The sequence below is a fragment of the Leopardus geoffroyi genome, chromosome C1 (genome assembly GCF_018350155.1).
Source record: "Leopardus geoffroyi isolate Oge1 chromosome C1, O.geoffroyi_Oge1_pat1.0, whole genome shotgun sequence".
NCBI classification, from domain to species: domain Eukaryota; kingdom Metazoa; phylum Chordata; class Mammalia; order Carnivora; family Felidae; genus Leopardus; species Leopardus geoffroyi.
The window spans coordinates 25,878,378-25,896,010 of record NC_059328.1 but is presented as its reverse complement, the minus strand read 5'-3'; the positions used below and the strand labels follow the sequence as shown (position 1 = coordinate 25,896,010).

The 17,633-nt window shown below is 50.5% G+C and overlaps 1 protein-coding gene across 9 annotated transcripts in view; it reads left to right on the top strand.

Moving 5' to 3' along the window:
• CSMD2 (CUB and Sushi multiple domains 2) overlaps positions 1-17,633 on the top strand; it is a 610,060-nt gene that overhangs the window by 183,688 nt on the left and 408,739 nt on the right. For all 9 annotated transcript variants that reach the window (XM_045476609.1, XM_045476606.1, XM_045476605.1 and 6 more), the window contains exon 4: positions 16,950-17,144. In XM_045476609.1, coding sequence (XP_045332565.1) covers positions 16,950-17,144 — 195 coding nt within the window. The remainder of the gene's footprint in view (positions 1-16,949; positions 17,145-17,633) is intronic.

Genomic DNA, 17,633 nt, shown 5'->3' with positions numbered 1-17,633 from the left:
TCTGTGGTTCCTGTCTTCCTGGGAAGAGGGTCCACATGTTTTATCATTTCTCAAAAGGTCCAGGATCCCAAAATGAAGACCTTCTGGGATTCCAAGGCCCACGAATCCCAGAAAGGGCCACGGGCTCTGAGCCTCATGAGCAGCAGAGATTGTGTTATGCCAAAGCTCAGAGAGGGGTCAGCTCCTGGGTCAGTGAGGCTGTAGTCGTTACGGAAACATGGCCGGTCAGCACAGACGTGTGCTGTGGGACAGACAGAACCAGTCAGGGCCTGGGGTCATATGAGAGAAGCTGGTCTTAGCAGCAGGGGTGATGAGGTCAGACCACCGAGAATGGCAGGCTAGGCTATGATGGTCAAAAACACCAGACTTTCCACGGCTCAGAAATTAGAAGTTTATCTCCTGTTCATGTGTCAGTCCTGGGCAGGTATTCACTTTGGTGGGGCAGCCCTCCTCCACGTGGTCATTCAGGGATGAAGCCTCCTTGCATCCCAGAGACCCACCATCCCCTGGGGTCTGGCCATCCAGCCAGGGTGGAAACTGTGTGGAGGATTTTACGGGCCTTAGGTCACCTTCGCCCAATTCCATCGAAGAGAGCCCAACTGCAGGGAATCTGGGAAATGTCATCTAGCTGTGTGCCCAAAAGAAAGAATGAATTTTGGTGGACAGCTGGCTTTTTTTTTTTTTTTTTTTTTTTTTTTTTTTTTGCCGCATACAGCCAATTCAACACTTTCAGATGCCTACCGTCTTAGGAAATGTCTAAGGAACAGAAGTAAGGTCAGTAAAGAGGGGTTCATGATGAGTATTCAGCAGCCGATCTCACAGAAGTCTAAGTAGTACATGAAGGTTGCCATCCATCCACTCATTCATTCATTTGTGCAAACCAATAGTTTTTAAGTGTGTTGGCCACTGTGTGATGTGCTGGGATACAAATATGAAAATATCAGACAAAGTCTCCCCATGTGGCCCACCTCATGTGGGAAGAGGGGAATAAACAACAACAAAAACAATAAGAACACGTAAAATGATTACATGTAGTGGTTGGTACTCTGTGGGTAACATAAAAGGTGGTGAGACAGAGAATAATTGAGGTCGGATTAGGTGTCAAGGAGGTCTCCCAGAGGAGGTGACATTTGAGGTGACATACGGTGGATGAGCATGAGTGAACCATGCAAAGCAAAGGCCAGAGAACTTGTGGGCCAGGGAAAGTTGTGCAAAGGCCCTGAGACAGAAAAGAGCTTGATGTACTTCAGAATCACCCGCCACCGCTGCTGTCATCCTTATCCACATCTCTTAACCCTTTCCTCTGTTACTTTTCCTCTGTTTAATTCTGCTGGTTCTCTAGCAGGACCCCCCAATTCAGTGGCTCTGTTTCTTCCCTTTCTGGCCTAAGCTCTTAGCAGCCCTTAACACATTGCGGACGATGTTGTCATTCTCAAGGTCCTCTGGGGCACCATAACCCTCTTGGTCCAGCCATCCCTCTTTGTACAATCTTCCCAGGTCCCTGCTCTTGTTCTCTGTGCCTTTGCTGCAGGGGCCTCCCCACCAGCTCCTCATTCTGGGTCTTCACGGAGGTGAGTGCAAAGCACCTGGGACTATTTGACTTCCTGGAGGAGAAAGACAATGCTTCCCAGAAGTGACATTTGAGAGAAAGTGACACTCAGGCTGAGTCTTGAAAGGTTGAGTAGAATGTTTGTTGCCAGAGGAGGAGGGACAGAAGACTACTTCACAGAGGGGACAGCAAATGCAGAGATCTGGGAGCATGAAGGGCCCTAATGGAGGAGTCAGGGAAGGACAGGTGACAGGGGTGTGCATGGTTGGTGTGGGGGAGAGAACACGTGGATGGATGTCTGAGTCCGGATAATAAAGGACCCTGAATGCCTTGCTAAGTAAGAAGCTGACCATTAGCTCTGCCATTCTCAAGGAGCCACACGAAGCTTAAGAAGGGTGACCAGGTTTGTTTCATAGGCAGGAAGGTGTAGAAGCAGAGTGGAGGATTGGAGAAGGGAGAGAGGGGGGCAGGGAACCCGCAGAGGGGGCTGGGTGGGTAGGCGGGAGAAGACCTGGGAGGAGATCCGTTTTTCTCAGCAGTCAGGAATATAAGGCACCAGCATAATGCCTGGCACAGAGTGGGCCCGCAGGTGTCGTCACCTCACCTCCTCGTGGAGCTACAGCCTGGGGCGGGTGCTCTGTAGTTCCTGAACGAAAGGTGCATGACCTTCAGAGTGTAAGCACTAGCAGGGCAGGAAGGGTGCTCACCGTTGGAGCCCCAGCACCACAGGGGTGCAGAGGCGTTGGTCGGATGAGTGAATGGGTGTGCGAGCGGCTCCTGCAAGCCAGCGTGCCTCTTCAGCAGCTGACAGTGTGGAATGACAGATTCTCGTCACTTTGCTTGAGAGTGATCAGAGAGAACAAGGCCTGTTCTAGACCCCCTCCAGCCCTGGAGATGCCTAAGGATTTGAGGGTGTGGAGGCCAGAGACCCAACCCATGGCAGGCAGGAATCACTGTGGGTCACACTCAGACGCAGGACAAAGGGGAAGGAGAGACTGGAGGCCCAGGATGTCTAGAAAAACTCCCGAGGTTCTGGGTGAAGCTGTGACACCAGGCTGTACGCAGTTAGGAGCTAGAATTGAGAGCTTGTCTGTCTTTGGGAAACAATCCCAGTGATAGTGATCGGGGACATCAGTTCTTTGGAGACATAGTGGGGGTCCATGTGCTCTGGGGCCTCTCACCCCCTTCTTCTCTGAGTGGGAGTGAGAGCAGTGCTCTCTTGGGAGAAGGGACCCAGCTCCTTCTCCGTGTGCAAGGCACAGGACAGCTGCAGGCCAGGTCTGGAGATGGTTGAGACTCCCTTCATTTCACTTGGGGAGGGGAGGGCTGGTAACTTCTGACCCTTGGGCCCTAGTTCCCCGGGGCTGGCGGCAGTCTGGCTTTGCTGTGAACACTGGGTCTTGCCCCGCTGTGCCAACCATGGTGTTCTCAGCTCTGTCTCCCAGCCCCCCATCCTCAGCAGGCTTTTGTATGATTCACCTGTCCCTGCACATACCCACATGTTACATACATACACAAATTTCATATCTCCAGTCTCTGGATGTATCCACATATGTAACAGCAGCACGCGAGTGCACTCGCATAGACTGTAGAGGCACGGTGTTCTTGTTCACACACACACACACACACACACACACACACACACACACCCTGTGGCGGAGGAAATATAAGGGGGTGAGTGTCGCTAGAACATTAGGTGTGAGAAGAGACCTTGAGTGCTAAGGTTGGAGACATGGGTGGGGCCAGCTTTTGAAGAACATCAAGTGACATTTGAGGGAGTATGAATCCCACGTGAGTGATGGGAGCCACCAAAGGGCTTTCACAGGGAAGCGACGTGACCCTATCAGCTCTCTGGAGAATGGGCTGGATTGGGGCAAGTCTAAAGACAGAACAGGGAGGAGGGGACTGTCTCTAAGTCCCTGAGAAGAAAGTGGTATGGGGGAGGTGGCCCTGAGGCCTCAGCAGAGGGGTGTGGAGGAGGGACGGATAGGAGAGAGGAAAGCAAACCCCTTCCAGAGACTGACGTGGGAGGTTCTGGTGAGGGCGGCTGGACAGACCAGCCAATCCGGGGGACAGGTGGGTCCCCTTGGGGCAAGGACAGGAGTTCACTTGGTTCAGGTGCAGCTGGAGGCACCTATAAGACCTCCACGTGGAGAAGCCCGAAGGTGGTAAGACGTAGGGCCTTGAGTCTGGAGAAGATCTGGGCTGGGACTTTGCAGACAGATGAGGAGTCAGCCACGCAAGGGACAGCTTGGAAAACAGGAACGTGCTATGGGGGCTGCATGCTCCTGGCCACGTGCCAGCTCCTCTACCTGGAATATCCTGCCTTCTCTGCCAAGACCATACCTAATGCCTCTTCCAGGAAACTCCTCCGAATTATTCCTTCCCAGCATCCCTGAGGCTGTGTGCCACTGGCTGGGGCAGCAGAGTGCAGCCAAGGAGAAGGGGGACAGGGGGCAGGGTGGGGCAGGGCCCTGGGCCAGTGTCTGTCACCTCCTGGGCCCCTGTCCTGTCTGCATTTCCCTAGTTACTTTGGAGCTGGGTAGGACCACTCAAATTCTTCTTCTGTTTCTTTTTTTAAGTAGGCTTCACATTCAGTGTGGAGCCCAATGCGGGGCTTGAACTTACAACCCTGAGATCAAGACCTGACCTGAGATGAAGAGTCAGACGCTTGACCCACTGGGCCTCCTAGGCGTCCCCAGAAACTCTTCTTACTAGGATCTAGGGGAGGCCTATCAGACCGGCAGCAGACTAGAAGCAGGCGAAGCAGGCCCCTGCTCGGCTCCGTAGAAGTGGTATTGGTCCAAGTGATACCGCCTGCCTGGCAGAGCCACGTTTCTCCTCTTCCAGGTCCTGGGGCCCATCTGCTGTCTCCAGCTACTGTTCCAGCTTATTCTCTTTCTTTCAGCTCTGGCCTCGCCCACACCACCCTGGCAACCTCTCCCAGGGAGCTCCTGGAACTTCTGTGTAATCACATCCCAAATTTATTGAGCATTTGCTATGTGCCAGACACTGAGATAAGTGCTCGGTCTGGATTATTTTACTTAATCCTCTTAGCAGCTCTCTGAGCTGGGCGCAGTGATTATCCCCATTTTATTGGCAAGAAAACTGAGGTGCAGGGTGGTGAAGTAACTTGCTCGGTGAATAGCAAGGTAGGGATTTGAACCGGAGCCTTCTGTCTCCAGGGCCCCCTCTCCTCGCCAATGTGCTCTGCTAACTGTTATAAATTAGCTGCCAACCTGCAGCCGGAGGGCAGGCGAATTCACAGCCAGGTCTGTGGGACGCCAGCACCGTTCTCCAAGCCATGATGCTCTGTGCCTGCCTGACCCCGACAGCCTCACTGCCCACCTCAGGGCTTGTGGTCTGCACCAGCGGCCGCTCGAACCACCTCCACAGCTGAGTCTGCATCCCCGCCTCACTCCTGCCTTCCAGTCTGTGCCTGGATGACAACAACTTCAACACAGGAGCCAGGCAGGCCCTGTGAGTGGGGGGATGGTGACCCTGGCTTCCAAGCCAGGCTCTGCTTGTAGGAGACATCTGTCAGAAAGTGTTAGCCACCCGCGAAAGCCTTGCAGAAGTGGATCTTTATTTGTTATTTTTTTTAAGTTTATTCATTTTTGTGAGAGAGAGAGAGAGAGCGAGCGTGTGCGCACGAGTGGGGGAGGGGCAGACAGAGAGGGAGACCGAGAATCCCGAGCAGGTTCCGCACTCTCAGCACAGAGCCTGATGCGCGGCTTGAACTCATGAACCGTGAGATCATGACCTGAGCCGAAATCAAGAGTCAGACGTTTAACTGACTGAGCCACCCAGGTGCCCTAGATCTTTATTTTGATACATAAACATAGGTTGTTTATGTGTGGGAGGGTGTGTTGTGTCTAGTATCATACATGTAAATGCAAGAGCTACGTGCAGATGTGTTCTGGGTTGGTCTGTTTTTATATATGCATGTTTGAATATGAGAGAGAGAGAGAGAGAGAGAGAGAGAGAGAGAGAGAGGACGTGTGTGTGTGTGTGTGTGTGTGTGTGTGTGTGTAAGGAGAGCACTTGAATGGATTTGTGCATATTGGATGTGAAAGTTCACCCGTATGCCTGAGTTACATGTAAGAGATCGTGGGGTCCAAGTAACGAGCTTCTCTAGGGCAGAGACAGTTCTAACTCCTGTAGGGCCTAGATGGGTGGTCTCTACCTTCACAGGGGGCTCCATGAAACCTTTGGACTTAGGGCTCCATAGATGAGCAAAATTGAACAGACAAGCAAGAGGCAAGGCCTTTCCTTTCTTACTGTGCCTGATTCTCAAGCTGCCAAATGTCCACCAGGCACCATCTTTGGCCCTGTGGGGGGCACCTGTGGGTAATGGGGCCTTTGAAGCAGACTTCTCAGCCGGCAAGATGGCCCCATGCCTCCCTGCCCTTCTCCACCGCCTCACTGTCACACAGCAGCTGAGGAGGAGGGTGTGGAAGTCAGGTGGACTGGAAGGACGTCCCAGCTTCCCCAGTTGCTAGTTGCGTGAATGTGAGCAGGTTACCCCCTGTGAGCTCAATTTCCTGACCTGTGACATGGGGATCGTGCCCATCTCACAGCATTGTTAGAGGATTAAACGAGAGGGGGTTGACTGTACAGTTAGACCACAGAAGTGGTCAGAAAGCTCTGGGCCCACTGATGGAGAGAGGAGGGCTCACAGACCCGCGTGGGGACTGAGACGCAGTGTTTCGTCAGCATCCTGGGGTCACTGTATCTGCCATCTCCTGCAGAAGGCATGGGACATAGGGCGATGACAGTGGGTGCAGAAGGCATGAGACAGGGTGATGACAGTGGGTAGACACCTCCCTTCTCAGTCGAATTCTTCTTAGAAAGAGGGAAACCAAGGGGTCCAGAGCCTTTGGAATATTGTGCCTTCTTCCAGTGGGATGCAAGCTAAATCATTTCTTGCCTTAAGATAAGAGAGGCTGTGAGGAATGCTGGGGATTCCCAGGCCCTGGACAGGGAGCCACATGCAGGAAATGGGGGCCCTGGGCTTCCAGCAGGGTATAGGGGACTAAGGCCCAGCCCTGGGGAGGGGGTTGCAAAGGTTAGGGAAGGTTCAAGGGAAAGCTAGGCCAAGGATACAGCCCGGTGGAATAGCCCCAGCCAGGGAGGGATGATCCCCACTGTGGGCAGCCTCCCTCAGGGTTATGAGCCCCAGTCGCCCTGCCGTGACAGCTCAGGCCTCCCTGTCTTCAAGCTCCTTTGCCAAGATAGGTTCAGGATTCATGACTTCCTCTCTACGGCTGGGCAGGGCTGAGGGCCTAGCAGGGCTAACCCTAGCCGGAAATTTCTGGAAGTCCCAGCCCACCGGACCCAGGGTCATTCTGCCCCAGCCAAACAGAAGATATATCCTGCTGTAAAAGGCATCAGATGGAAGAAAAACCCTATACTTTGCCCTTTTATAACATATGCTGCATTCAACTGGAGGTGATAAGTTTAATGCTTTGGTAAGAATTGATCCCACCCCTCAAAACTACTGGCCAATAGAGCCCAGGAAACCTCAGGCCATCCCAGCTTCCAGAAGAACATAGGTTTGGCCCCCCCTTGTGCCAAAGGGGGATTATGTCTGTAAAAAAAAAAAATTTCATGTTAACCTGGAAAGTTCTATGTAAATGTCAGCTATCATTGCTGTAGTCATTTTCTGATGGTGATGATTAATAACATAAATAAAACAACTCGGGTTTATCTTATCTTAGACTCTAGCAATTCCCAAAATGTGTTCCATAGACCAATTCAGAAGTGAAGTGTTTCTGAGGGAAAACAAAAAAGGGAGAGGAGAGTTTCTGAAGTTAAATTTTGGAGATTCTGTTTAAGGTACACAGGTTTCTCTCCTGAAGAACTTCTTGGATAAATTCATGACAATTGGTTTCTTCTAGAGGAGGGCGTTTCTGTACTATTTCTGCAAAATCACTTGACCCACGGATTGCTTTTCTCATGGAATTTATTTCCCAGTGTTGTCTGGAACATACTTTGGGAAGCATTTCTCAGCTCCATTCTGTAGTTAATCAGATTTAGCCCCAAATTGCATATTTAGCTATTCTAAGTGTAACACTGACCGTATTTTGCAGCATTTCCCCCACAGGGCACCACTGATTCTCCATGCATTGCTATATCCAGACAAGTTTCAGAGGCCCTGTGCTCGGATGTCGTGGGGTGTGGAGGGCTGGGCGGGGAGTGACGTGGCTTGGGGCCGCGGAGATCCACAGAGGCTGATCACGGAGGACCTTGTGCCAGCCTAAAGCTGCTCATCAGAGGGGCTGAGGCTTGCCACCGGCTCTAGAAGCAGGAGGACATGTTGGTGCATAGTAACACAGGCTGGAGCGTCCCTTGGGGAGTGACTGGGGGAAGAAGTGGGTAACACAGTCCACTGATCCTCTGTAATCCTGCTGCACCTCAAAATGATGTAGGCCCCACCCTGGGAGGCTCTGAACTTCCCCATCCACAGCCTCTCTTTTTTTGTTTGGTGTTGTGTTCTCTAAAGGCAGGGCTACCTCTCTCCTTTTCGTCTTCCCCATTTTTCCAGAGAGATCCCTGGTGCCTTAAGAAGCTGAAGTCATTGATGTGGAGGCAACTTCCCGCCTCTGGGACAGGGTTGCCAAAACTGGCAAATTAAAATACAGGGTGCCCAATCAAATTCGAATCTCAACTAACAAATACTTTTTAGTATAAGTATAACCCAAATGCTGTGTGGGATATACCTATGCTAACAAAACTATTTGTTTCTCTGAAATTCAGATTTAACTGGGCATCCTTTGTTCTAACCTGCAACTCTATTCTGGGGCATAGGATGTAGCCTTTTCAGTAATGCTTCTAAAGCATGTCAGGTGAAAGTGAGGAGGCCATGGGGTCCTGTGGTTACAAAGTGCCAAGGAGAATTCCACACTGTCAGCCCCTCTGTGGCCTCTGCTGGTGGGAGAGTGGATGCGTGGACAGCCTCAGCTCATCGGGATGGGGAGAGGGGGCCAACAAGGATTTGACTGGGTGTGGGTCAAGCACGCTGTAGGTCTGGCAGCAAGAGGAACTGTGTAGGGGCCCAGGGCACTGGCTCCATGCTGGGAAAGCAGGCTTGAAGCTGGGGAGATCAAGGTTACCACCTGACGAAGGACACAGCACTGTGGCCAAATGGCGCGAGTTTCATCCCTAGCCCTGATCCCAACCAGCAGTGTGACACTGGGTCACAATGAGCCCCGCTGTTCCTCATCCCCCAGCTCTCAAAAGGGGACAGCCATGGTTCCTCTGTCAGGGGAAGATGGAATAGAACAGCCCAGATAAAGTGCTGAGCGGAGGAGCGCCCGGCTCATATTAAACATCCAGATGGTGGCCGTAACTATCATTACAATTAGCCGTGCAACTCTTTGGCTCTCTCAGTTTAGCTCTTTTTCCTACAGTGGGGTTCATGAATGCCAACCTAAAGAGTAGCATGAAGACTGGGGCACCTGGGTGGCTCAGTCGGTTGAGCGTCTGACTTCGGCTCAGGTCATGATCTCACAGTTCATGGGTCCGAGCCCCACATGAGGTCTCAGCTGTCAGCGCAGAGCCCTCTTTGGATCCTCTGTCCAGGCCACCCCCCCTGCCCCGCCCCTCTCCCACTCATTGTCTCTCTCTCTCAAAAATCAACATTAAAAAAAAAAGACTAAGATAAGTCTGATATAATGGGAAGAGTGGAGACTGAACATAGGCAAGCCCTTCCCTGAAGCCAGCACAGTGCCACCTGTTTCCAGGGCCAAACTGAAAGGGAAGGGAAATGTGACTTTGGTCTCAGTCCTCGGGTGCTTACTGCCTGTGTTTGCCCTGCCCACTTCCCACCGGTCACCTCTGTCCAGGGCTCTCACCTGCTTGGTTCACTCTCCTCCCTGCCCCTTCCCATCCTTGATGCCTAGCAAAAAAAACAAAAACAAAAAAAAAAAATCATACACCTCAGCTAAGGGCATAACTGACTGAATACACACCAGTTCAGGACTGCCAAACTATGGGCTGGCTGCCTGTTTTTTTTTTTTTTTTTAATTTTATTTTTAATGTTTTTATTTATTTTTGAGGCAGAGAGAGAGACAGAGCTTGAGCAGGGGAGGGGCAGAGAGAGAGAGGGAGACACAGAATCCAAAGCAGGCTCCAGGCTCCGAGCTGTCAGCACAGAGCCTGACGCGGGGCTTGAACTCACAGTCTGTGAGATCATGACCCGAGCCGAAGTCAGACGCTTAACCAACTGAGCCACCAAGGTGCGCCATGGCTGCCTGTTTTCTAAGTAAAGTTTTATTGACTCATGTGTTGTCTGTGGATGCTTTTGCACGACAGTGAAAGAGTTGAATCATTGAGAAAGAGACCATAAGGCAAGGCCAAAAATATTTTCTATCTGGTCCTCTACAGAAAAATAGTTTGCCAACCCTGCACTAGTTTATTGCTTTATATATATATATGCTAATATATAATGCATATTCTTATATTTATATTATATACATTATATATATGTACACATATAAAATTCATTCAACACATTCCAACAAGACACCCTCTTCCTGCCAGGCATTAAGTCGAACACTAGATAAATAAAGAAGTCATTCCTGCCCCTCGGGGGAGTCCAGAGATGAAACAGGCACCTAAACAAACAATTACAGGCAGGCTCAGCTCCTGCTTGGAAGCCAGGGTATTGTAAATGAATGGATGAATGAGTTGCAATGTCATATGACAAGTGCAGGAATTAAAGTGCAACTAAAATTCCAACGTAATTCCATAAGTGGGATCCAAAAATTCCCAATCATGTAAGATGTGGGACATGAGATCACAAAATGAAGAGATGACCGGGGCGGTGATGGGGGGTGGGGGGGACACTCTGTAGTTAATGGGCTGGGAGTTCCGGGATTCTGGGAGCCAAATGCCAATGGCATTATGCTTGGATGCTTGGATTTACATTCTATCACGATGTGTTCTCCTGGGATTTTACAGTTTCTACAAGACACGAAGGGTATCAAGGAGGGCCTCCCAGAGAAAGTGACATTTAATGTGGCTTTGAAGGATGAGTAGGAATTTTCCAGATGGGAAATTTGAGAGAAAAGCAAGATGTGCTTAGGGTGCCTGTGGTTTAGAATAGCCATAGTGGAGGGGATAAGATTGGGGGGACCAGGAGATAAAGCAGAAGCTGTTGGCAGGGGCCGCCTCACGGAAGGATGGGGCTGCATGAGCCCAAGCTTTAATTTATTCTGACAGCAATGGGAAAGCTCTCACAGTTTTCTTTTTCTTTCCTTTTATTTCTTATTAATTTTTCAAATCATTATTTATTCTTGTATTAACCAAGCAAAGACCAGAGGGCCTGCATTCGCCATTGCTTGGTGGTAGGGAAGCCTTTTTGACACATGTGTCCCTGATGGGGTGTGAACAAGGCAGGGCCGTGGTGAATTTGCCGTTCTGGAATGCTCACTCCAGCAGCGGCGAGGAGGTCAGAGTGGGGTGCAGAAGTCCAGGGCAGGGATGATGAGGAACGACAAAGGAGAGGGAAGGCTAGGGCAAGTCTGATTTATGGAGCACAGCAAAGTCCAGGAGCGAAGCCAGGCTTGCTGCCCCCAGAAGTCAAAGTCCAGCCATAAGAAAGGCCCAGCTCAGAGAGGTAAACCCAGCAGCGTTAATGGAATAACCAACATGAATAGGTTACTGTGAGTGGTTGTCCATCTCAGTTCCACGTTGCAGTCACCTACATGAACCCAAGCTCTACCTCTGATTCAGTAGGCTGGGGGACAGGCATCAGTATCTTTATGAAACTCCCCACGTGACCCTGATGCTGAAGGTTGCAAAAACTGCAAACAAAAGCCGAGAGAACATGCTCACGGTGGAGGGCTTACACCCGGCACTGGTCGGGGAGGGGCCTGACGGGACAGGGCCCTGTGAACTCGTGGGCGTCACACCCCATCCGAGGCCCTGGTGCCCTTGCCTTTGTTTGATTGACAGGCAGCAGGCAATGGACAGGACCAGGCTCTGGTTGACGCCCCAAGACCTCCCCGAGGAGAACGAGTGTAAGTCCTCTATGAGGATGTCTCAGGATGTACCAGCCACTGTGGACTCGGTGGAGTCGTCAGTGCAAGCACTGCCTGGTGAGGATGCGAAGGGCTCAGCTGCCAGGCACTGCTGTGGAAACCCAGCCTTCCCCCGCAGCGAGCCATGTGGCCTCGAGTAAATGGCCCGGCCTCTCTGGCGATCATGCTCATCTCCACAAGGGATAATAATAGCATCTCTCTCAATGCATTGTTGGAAGGATTAAATAAGGTCATTAAGTCATTCAATAAGCTTTTATCAAAGTATTAGTATACGTGAGGTGCGGCGTTCTAGGAACTGGAACCCAGAAGTGAACAAAAGAGACTACAAACTGTCTTTGGGTAGCTTACCTAGTACCAGGGTGAGACAAAGAATATTAAATGTATCAAATATGTAGTGTGTCAGATGGGAGGAGAGGAAGTAGAGACAGCGAGTGTACCACTTCTCTGAGCACAAAGCACATGGCACTGAGCATAGCACATAGTAAGTGTGCAATAAACTATGTTTACAAGGCCAAACAGCTAAAAGCAAGAGAGTTATAAAGAATAACTAAGATCAGGGTGCCTGGGTGGCAGAGTCGGTTAAGCGTCTGACTTCAGCTCAGGTCATGATCTCATGGTGCGTGAGCTTCAGCCCTGCGTTCAGCTCTATGCTTACAGCTCAGAGCCCAGAGTCTGCTTCAGATTCTGTGTCTCCCTCTCTCTCTGCCCCTCCCCCTCTCATGCCCTGTCTCTCTGTCTCTCAAAAATAAACATTAAACAAAGTAAACAAACAAACAAAAAAAAAGAATAACTAAGATCATGTGTGATGCAGAAGTAGGTACCCAGAAGATAATGGTTTTTATTCCTCCCTCCTCTGACTGCCCACTAGCCCTCAGTCACATACGTGCACATGCACGCACGCGCGTGTGCACACACACACACACACACACACACACACAAAATGCCATCTCCTTTTTCCATGTTGAGGGTTGTGGGAAATGCAATCCTTCTCTCTGAATCTTTTTTTCCCAGCCATCCTGCCACTTAGTATCAACCGTATGGCCATGGAGATGAAACAAGTGACTTGATGGAAGATAAGAAATCAAAACATATGGAGGGTGCTTGTCCAGAGAGCATAAATGACTCTTCATTATAATATGGGAACTAAAGTCTCAAATTAAAAATAAAAGAAGGCACGGTGTAGCTTTTGCTGCACTCCAACCACAGAGGAGATTCATTGTCATACAATCACTGAGAATGTTATATTGATTGGCAAGAGCCAGGCTTTGTAGAAGGGACAGAATTCCCCACAGCTAATCTACAATGGAATTGTTCAATGTCAGGCACAGCTTTAATAATATTGTTCTGGACTGCGTTGGATGTAAATATCCCACTCTTCATTTTGTGAGCAATCAAAGGGAAGTTTTATAGATGGGAGAGCATGAACAGCTATAATATCTGTGCCAAAAAAACACACGGACAAAATCAAAAAAAATCAAAGAATGCCTCACCTAGAAAGGCTTGTTGCTTTGTGGCTTATCTCCGATCTCCTCTGTCTGTCCAGCAAGTTGCACATCAGATACATTACAAAAGCCCACACTTTAAATGTTGCCCTTGACATTATTAAAAAATACCAGGTTAGTAAATCAGACTGGAGAAAAAAACCAGACTATTAAATCTGGACAGTCAGGTAATCACCCTTCATCTTGTCGTGGCACCTACAATGGTGGAGGGAGGAAGGGAACTCTGGTTGATTAAGCACCCACTGTATGGTGGGTGCTCTTAATATCACAGTCCATTTAAGAGTGCTGAACAATGGAGCCAAAAAGACTGAGATTCACAGCCCAGCTCTGCCATTTTCTAGCTGTGTGGCCTGGAGGAAGTCACCTAAACTCTCTGTGCCTCAGTTTTTTGCATCTATAAAATGAGGATAATAGTTATCCCACCGGAATCGTTTTGAGGACTGAGTAAAATACATTTGTAGCCCAGGGCCTGAAACATACCAGGAACTCAATAGCAGGTGTTATAGATCTGGTTTTACTTACTGTGCACAACAGCCCTGCTCTAGGTTGAATTGGGTCCCCCAAAAGATCTATTGAAGTCCTAAAACACCTAGTAGCTGTGAATTTGACCTCATTTGGAAATAGGGTCTTTGCAGATGAGGAAGTGAAGATGAGTTCCTTAAGGTGTATCTCAATCCCGATCCAGTATATTGGTGTCCTTATAAAGAGGTGAAATTTGGACGTAGAGAAACAATGCCAAGTGAAGACAGAGGATGGGAGTGAAGCATCTATAAGCCAAGGGATACCAGAGATTGCCAGAAAACCACCAGAAACTAGGGAGACTCAAAAATTTCCCATAGACTTCTAAACCTGCATATTGTCAGACAATAAGAATCTGTCTTTTTTTTTTAAGCCACCCAGTTTGTGGTACATTGTCACAGCCCTAGGAAACTAACATAATACCCCCCATGGGAAGGAGAAGTATCCTTAGTTTTAGATGAAGAATTGAAGGGCAGAGGTGACAATTACAGCTCAAGATCACTCAGCTAGAGGTGGTTCAGTTGAGAGTGGAATCCACACCTCTCTGAGCCCAACATCTGCCCTCCCGCCTCCTTCACCGTGTGGCCTCTCAGGAGCGGCGCTCAAGATAAAAAAGGAGGTGGTGTTGGGAACGAGCCCCCATTCATCACACCCAAGTCCCAGTGGAGGTGCCAGGTCAGAGTGGTCTGATTACGAACAGCTCATTAAGTAAAGAGCAGTGAGTGTTTGAGAGTGACTTTTTAGAAAGAATCGACTTTTATTTATAGTGACGTTCCAGTCATTAATTTCAAAGGAAGAAAGCCCAAAGCAGAAGCAGGTTCATTAAAAATTTGACATTAGTAATTTAATTAAATTGGGTCTTTGCGTCTCGTTGTGGAAGATGGAACGTTAGTTCTACACCAGTTCTCAGCCCATTTCCCCTGGTTGGCTCCCTCCCCTCACCTTAGCTTGCTTTCTTCTGCAAATGTTTACCTGACCCGCCCCTCCAACCCCCTGACACTCACAAACACACACATATCACAGTCGCTGCCTCCGTTGCCGCAAGCCAGTAGCACGAGCTCATGGGAAAGGCCGAGGAGGCGGGATCACGGGAACACCCGAGGAAGCCAGCAGCATGGGATCACGGGAAATGCTAAGCTGGGCTAGTGGACAGGTTGATGGAGGTAATCCTTTCATCTGGGTCATCTCACCCGGTAGAGGTGGAGAATGGACACCGAGAGCTCTTCAGTCCTTGAGATAAGTCTCTCACAAAAACATAAGCCTCTTGAGGGCAGGGACTGGCTTTGTCTAGTTCACTGCTATAGTCCCAGCACAGTAGGCCTGCAATGAGTTTTCGTTGCATGAAGGAATTATTACATGCATAACTCCTCCCCACAACCAATTAATGAAAATGTAGTCACGTCCCTACGAGTGCCGGAGTATTGCGTTAGGCTCCCAGGGTACACCCTGCCCTCGTGACCCTATGGCCTGATGGAATAATGCATCTGCCGTTTTCTGAGCACCTACTGTGTGCCAGGCACTGTTGTCAGCCGTGCATCATCTATTATTTGTAACGTCCTCAGCCACTAGATATTATTGTTCTCCTTTCGCAGTTGAGGAAACCAAGGCTTAGAGAGGTCACAAGGCCACAGAGTAAGACAGAGACAGGGCCGGGCTGCAGAGCCAGATCGTGGTGATTCCAAAGTCTGCCATTTCTCTCTACACTATGCTTTCTCCTCCTGGAAGGGGAGGTTAAGAAGAGAGAGAGGCAGGCTTCTTTTGGAGGGTTATAACATCAATGCTGGTAGAGGGGGTCCTGGAAGACAGCAACGTGGTCAGGAAGAGGGCGCAGCAAGGGCCTGGGAAGCCCTCTAGAATCCAGGCTGGCCACCTGGACTTCTTCGTCTTTACTTCTCATCCTTGCCACCCCTGCCCTCTTGTTTCAGGCTGCCTGAGCTCCGAGATTATCTCTGGCCTCAGGGTATTTGCACACGTTTCCTCTTCCTGGAACACTCTTTGGCCTAGCTAATTCTTACTGATCTCTCAGGATCCAGCATAGATGTCACCTCTTCCAGGAAGCCATCTCTGACTGCCCCACACTGGGTTTGGTTTCCTGCCTGGTCCCTATCACATCATAACATTTAAGATACCTTTAATTATGCACACTTCCCATTAAGTGTGGACTGGGAGCTCACATTCACATGTGTCATTCTCACTGTGTGCCAGGGTCTGTCCTGAGCACTTTCCAAATCTTAGCTCACTTAATTCTTACAAGTACCCCGTGGGGGATGAAGGTGCCATTGTGGTCCCTGTCTTGCAAGTGAGAAGACTGAGGCACAGGGGGTTACGAGACTTGCTCGGGAGCCCGCAGGTAGCCAGCCATCAGGCCAGGATGTGAACCCAAGTTCTCGAGTCTGTACTTCCCACCACCCTGCTCCACAGCCTTTCAGTGACACCTTAGCAAATCATCACCTGGTGATGGACACGTACTTGGATGGCCCTCTGGGTGTGGCTGTGAGCCGCTGTCCCTGACCTGTGGGGACATCCTGGATTGGTAGGAGGTATGACTTTCAGGGCACAGGCAGTTCTAACTCTGGGGAGAAAGGCAGAGGACTGGGGGAGCCAGGTCAGGTTGAATAAGCAACTTGGACAGAGGAGCCGCACCCAGCCTCCCTCCTCAGACTGGCAGGTCGCGATGCTCTTGCACCCTCCGCGGTATCCTCTGGATAATGAGGCTACATGCACCGCTGGCCGTGACTGCTTCGGCTCTGGTCGCACGCGGAACATCATATTCTCCAGCTCCCCAGCTCCCCCTTTAAATGGCTCAGTCGGATCAGAGCTGGGGTTCTCGCCTTCCCACTCCACTGCCTGTTCCAATGCTAACGACCCCTTCGACTCTCCCAAATCCGCTGGGCCAGAGTACCCCTCCGGCGGCCAGGGCAGACGCACATGAAAGAAAGGACACTGGGTTTAATGAGCACCTACTCCATTCCATGCTCTGCGTCCCTTCCCTGGTCGTGAGAGGGAGTGTGGACTCTGAAATCAGGGCAAGCAAACCCAAGAGATTAAAGTGACTTCCCTGAGGCATCTCGAGTGGTGGGACAAACGTAATCCACAGCCATGGCTGAGCAGGAGAAGAGGCAGGAAACCTGGATGGCTGGCTATATGCTGCCAGTGTGGCTCCTCCTTAATGCCTGACAACTGACAGTATGGAGGGACTAGGCAGCCTTGAGAGGGCCGGCTCGTCTGCAGGAGAAATGAGACCCGGGGGGTGACCCGCCTGGGCGGGTGCTGTGCAGAAGCAGGTGTCAGGTCTCGAGCCCAACTCACAGACTGTGTGTCTCCCTCTCACAGTTCTCCCCAGTCACACGTGTGGGAACCCCGGGCGGCTGCCCAACGGCGTCCAGCAGGGCTCAACCTTCAACCTCGGGGACAAGGTCCGCTACAGCTGCAACCCCGGCTTCTTCCTGGAGGGCCACGCCGTGCTTACCTGTCACGCTGGCTCTGAGAACAGTGCCACGTGGGACTTCCCCCTGCCCTCCTGCAGAGGTAGGTGGCCGGGGAGGGTCTGGGTGGGGTGGGCTGTGACTGGATGGGAGGCGGGAGCTTCCAGTGGGACCTGATCTTCAGGGGGGAAACTACACCATGCGCTCCAGCAAGGCCTGGGGTACCTGCTATGGGGAGCACATGTCTGGGGGCCACCAAGGGTGCCGAGGGTCCCCAGCTATTCTAGAGACTTCTCAGCCTCACTTGACCTTCTAGCCCTCAGGTGTGCACTCCCTCAATCCTCTACCCCTACATCAACAAACTTATTTTTAGACAGTCTGCCCTTCTGTCTAGAAGAAACATCTTTTGTTTTCCATTACAGAGAGTCTGTCCTGTGCATGGATCTCCCCAGCTGCTTTTGTTCTTACTGACCCCACCCTGGCGATTAGTCTTTTCTCTTTCCTATAAATTCAGCCTCCTCCCTGTTTAATGGGGTCTTCTCAGCCTCCAAATGTGCTCAAAACCTGTTTACCCCAACAGCCCCCTCAAAAC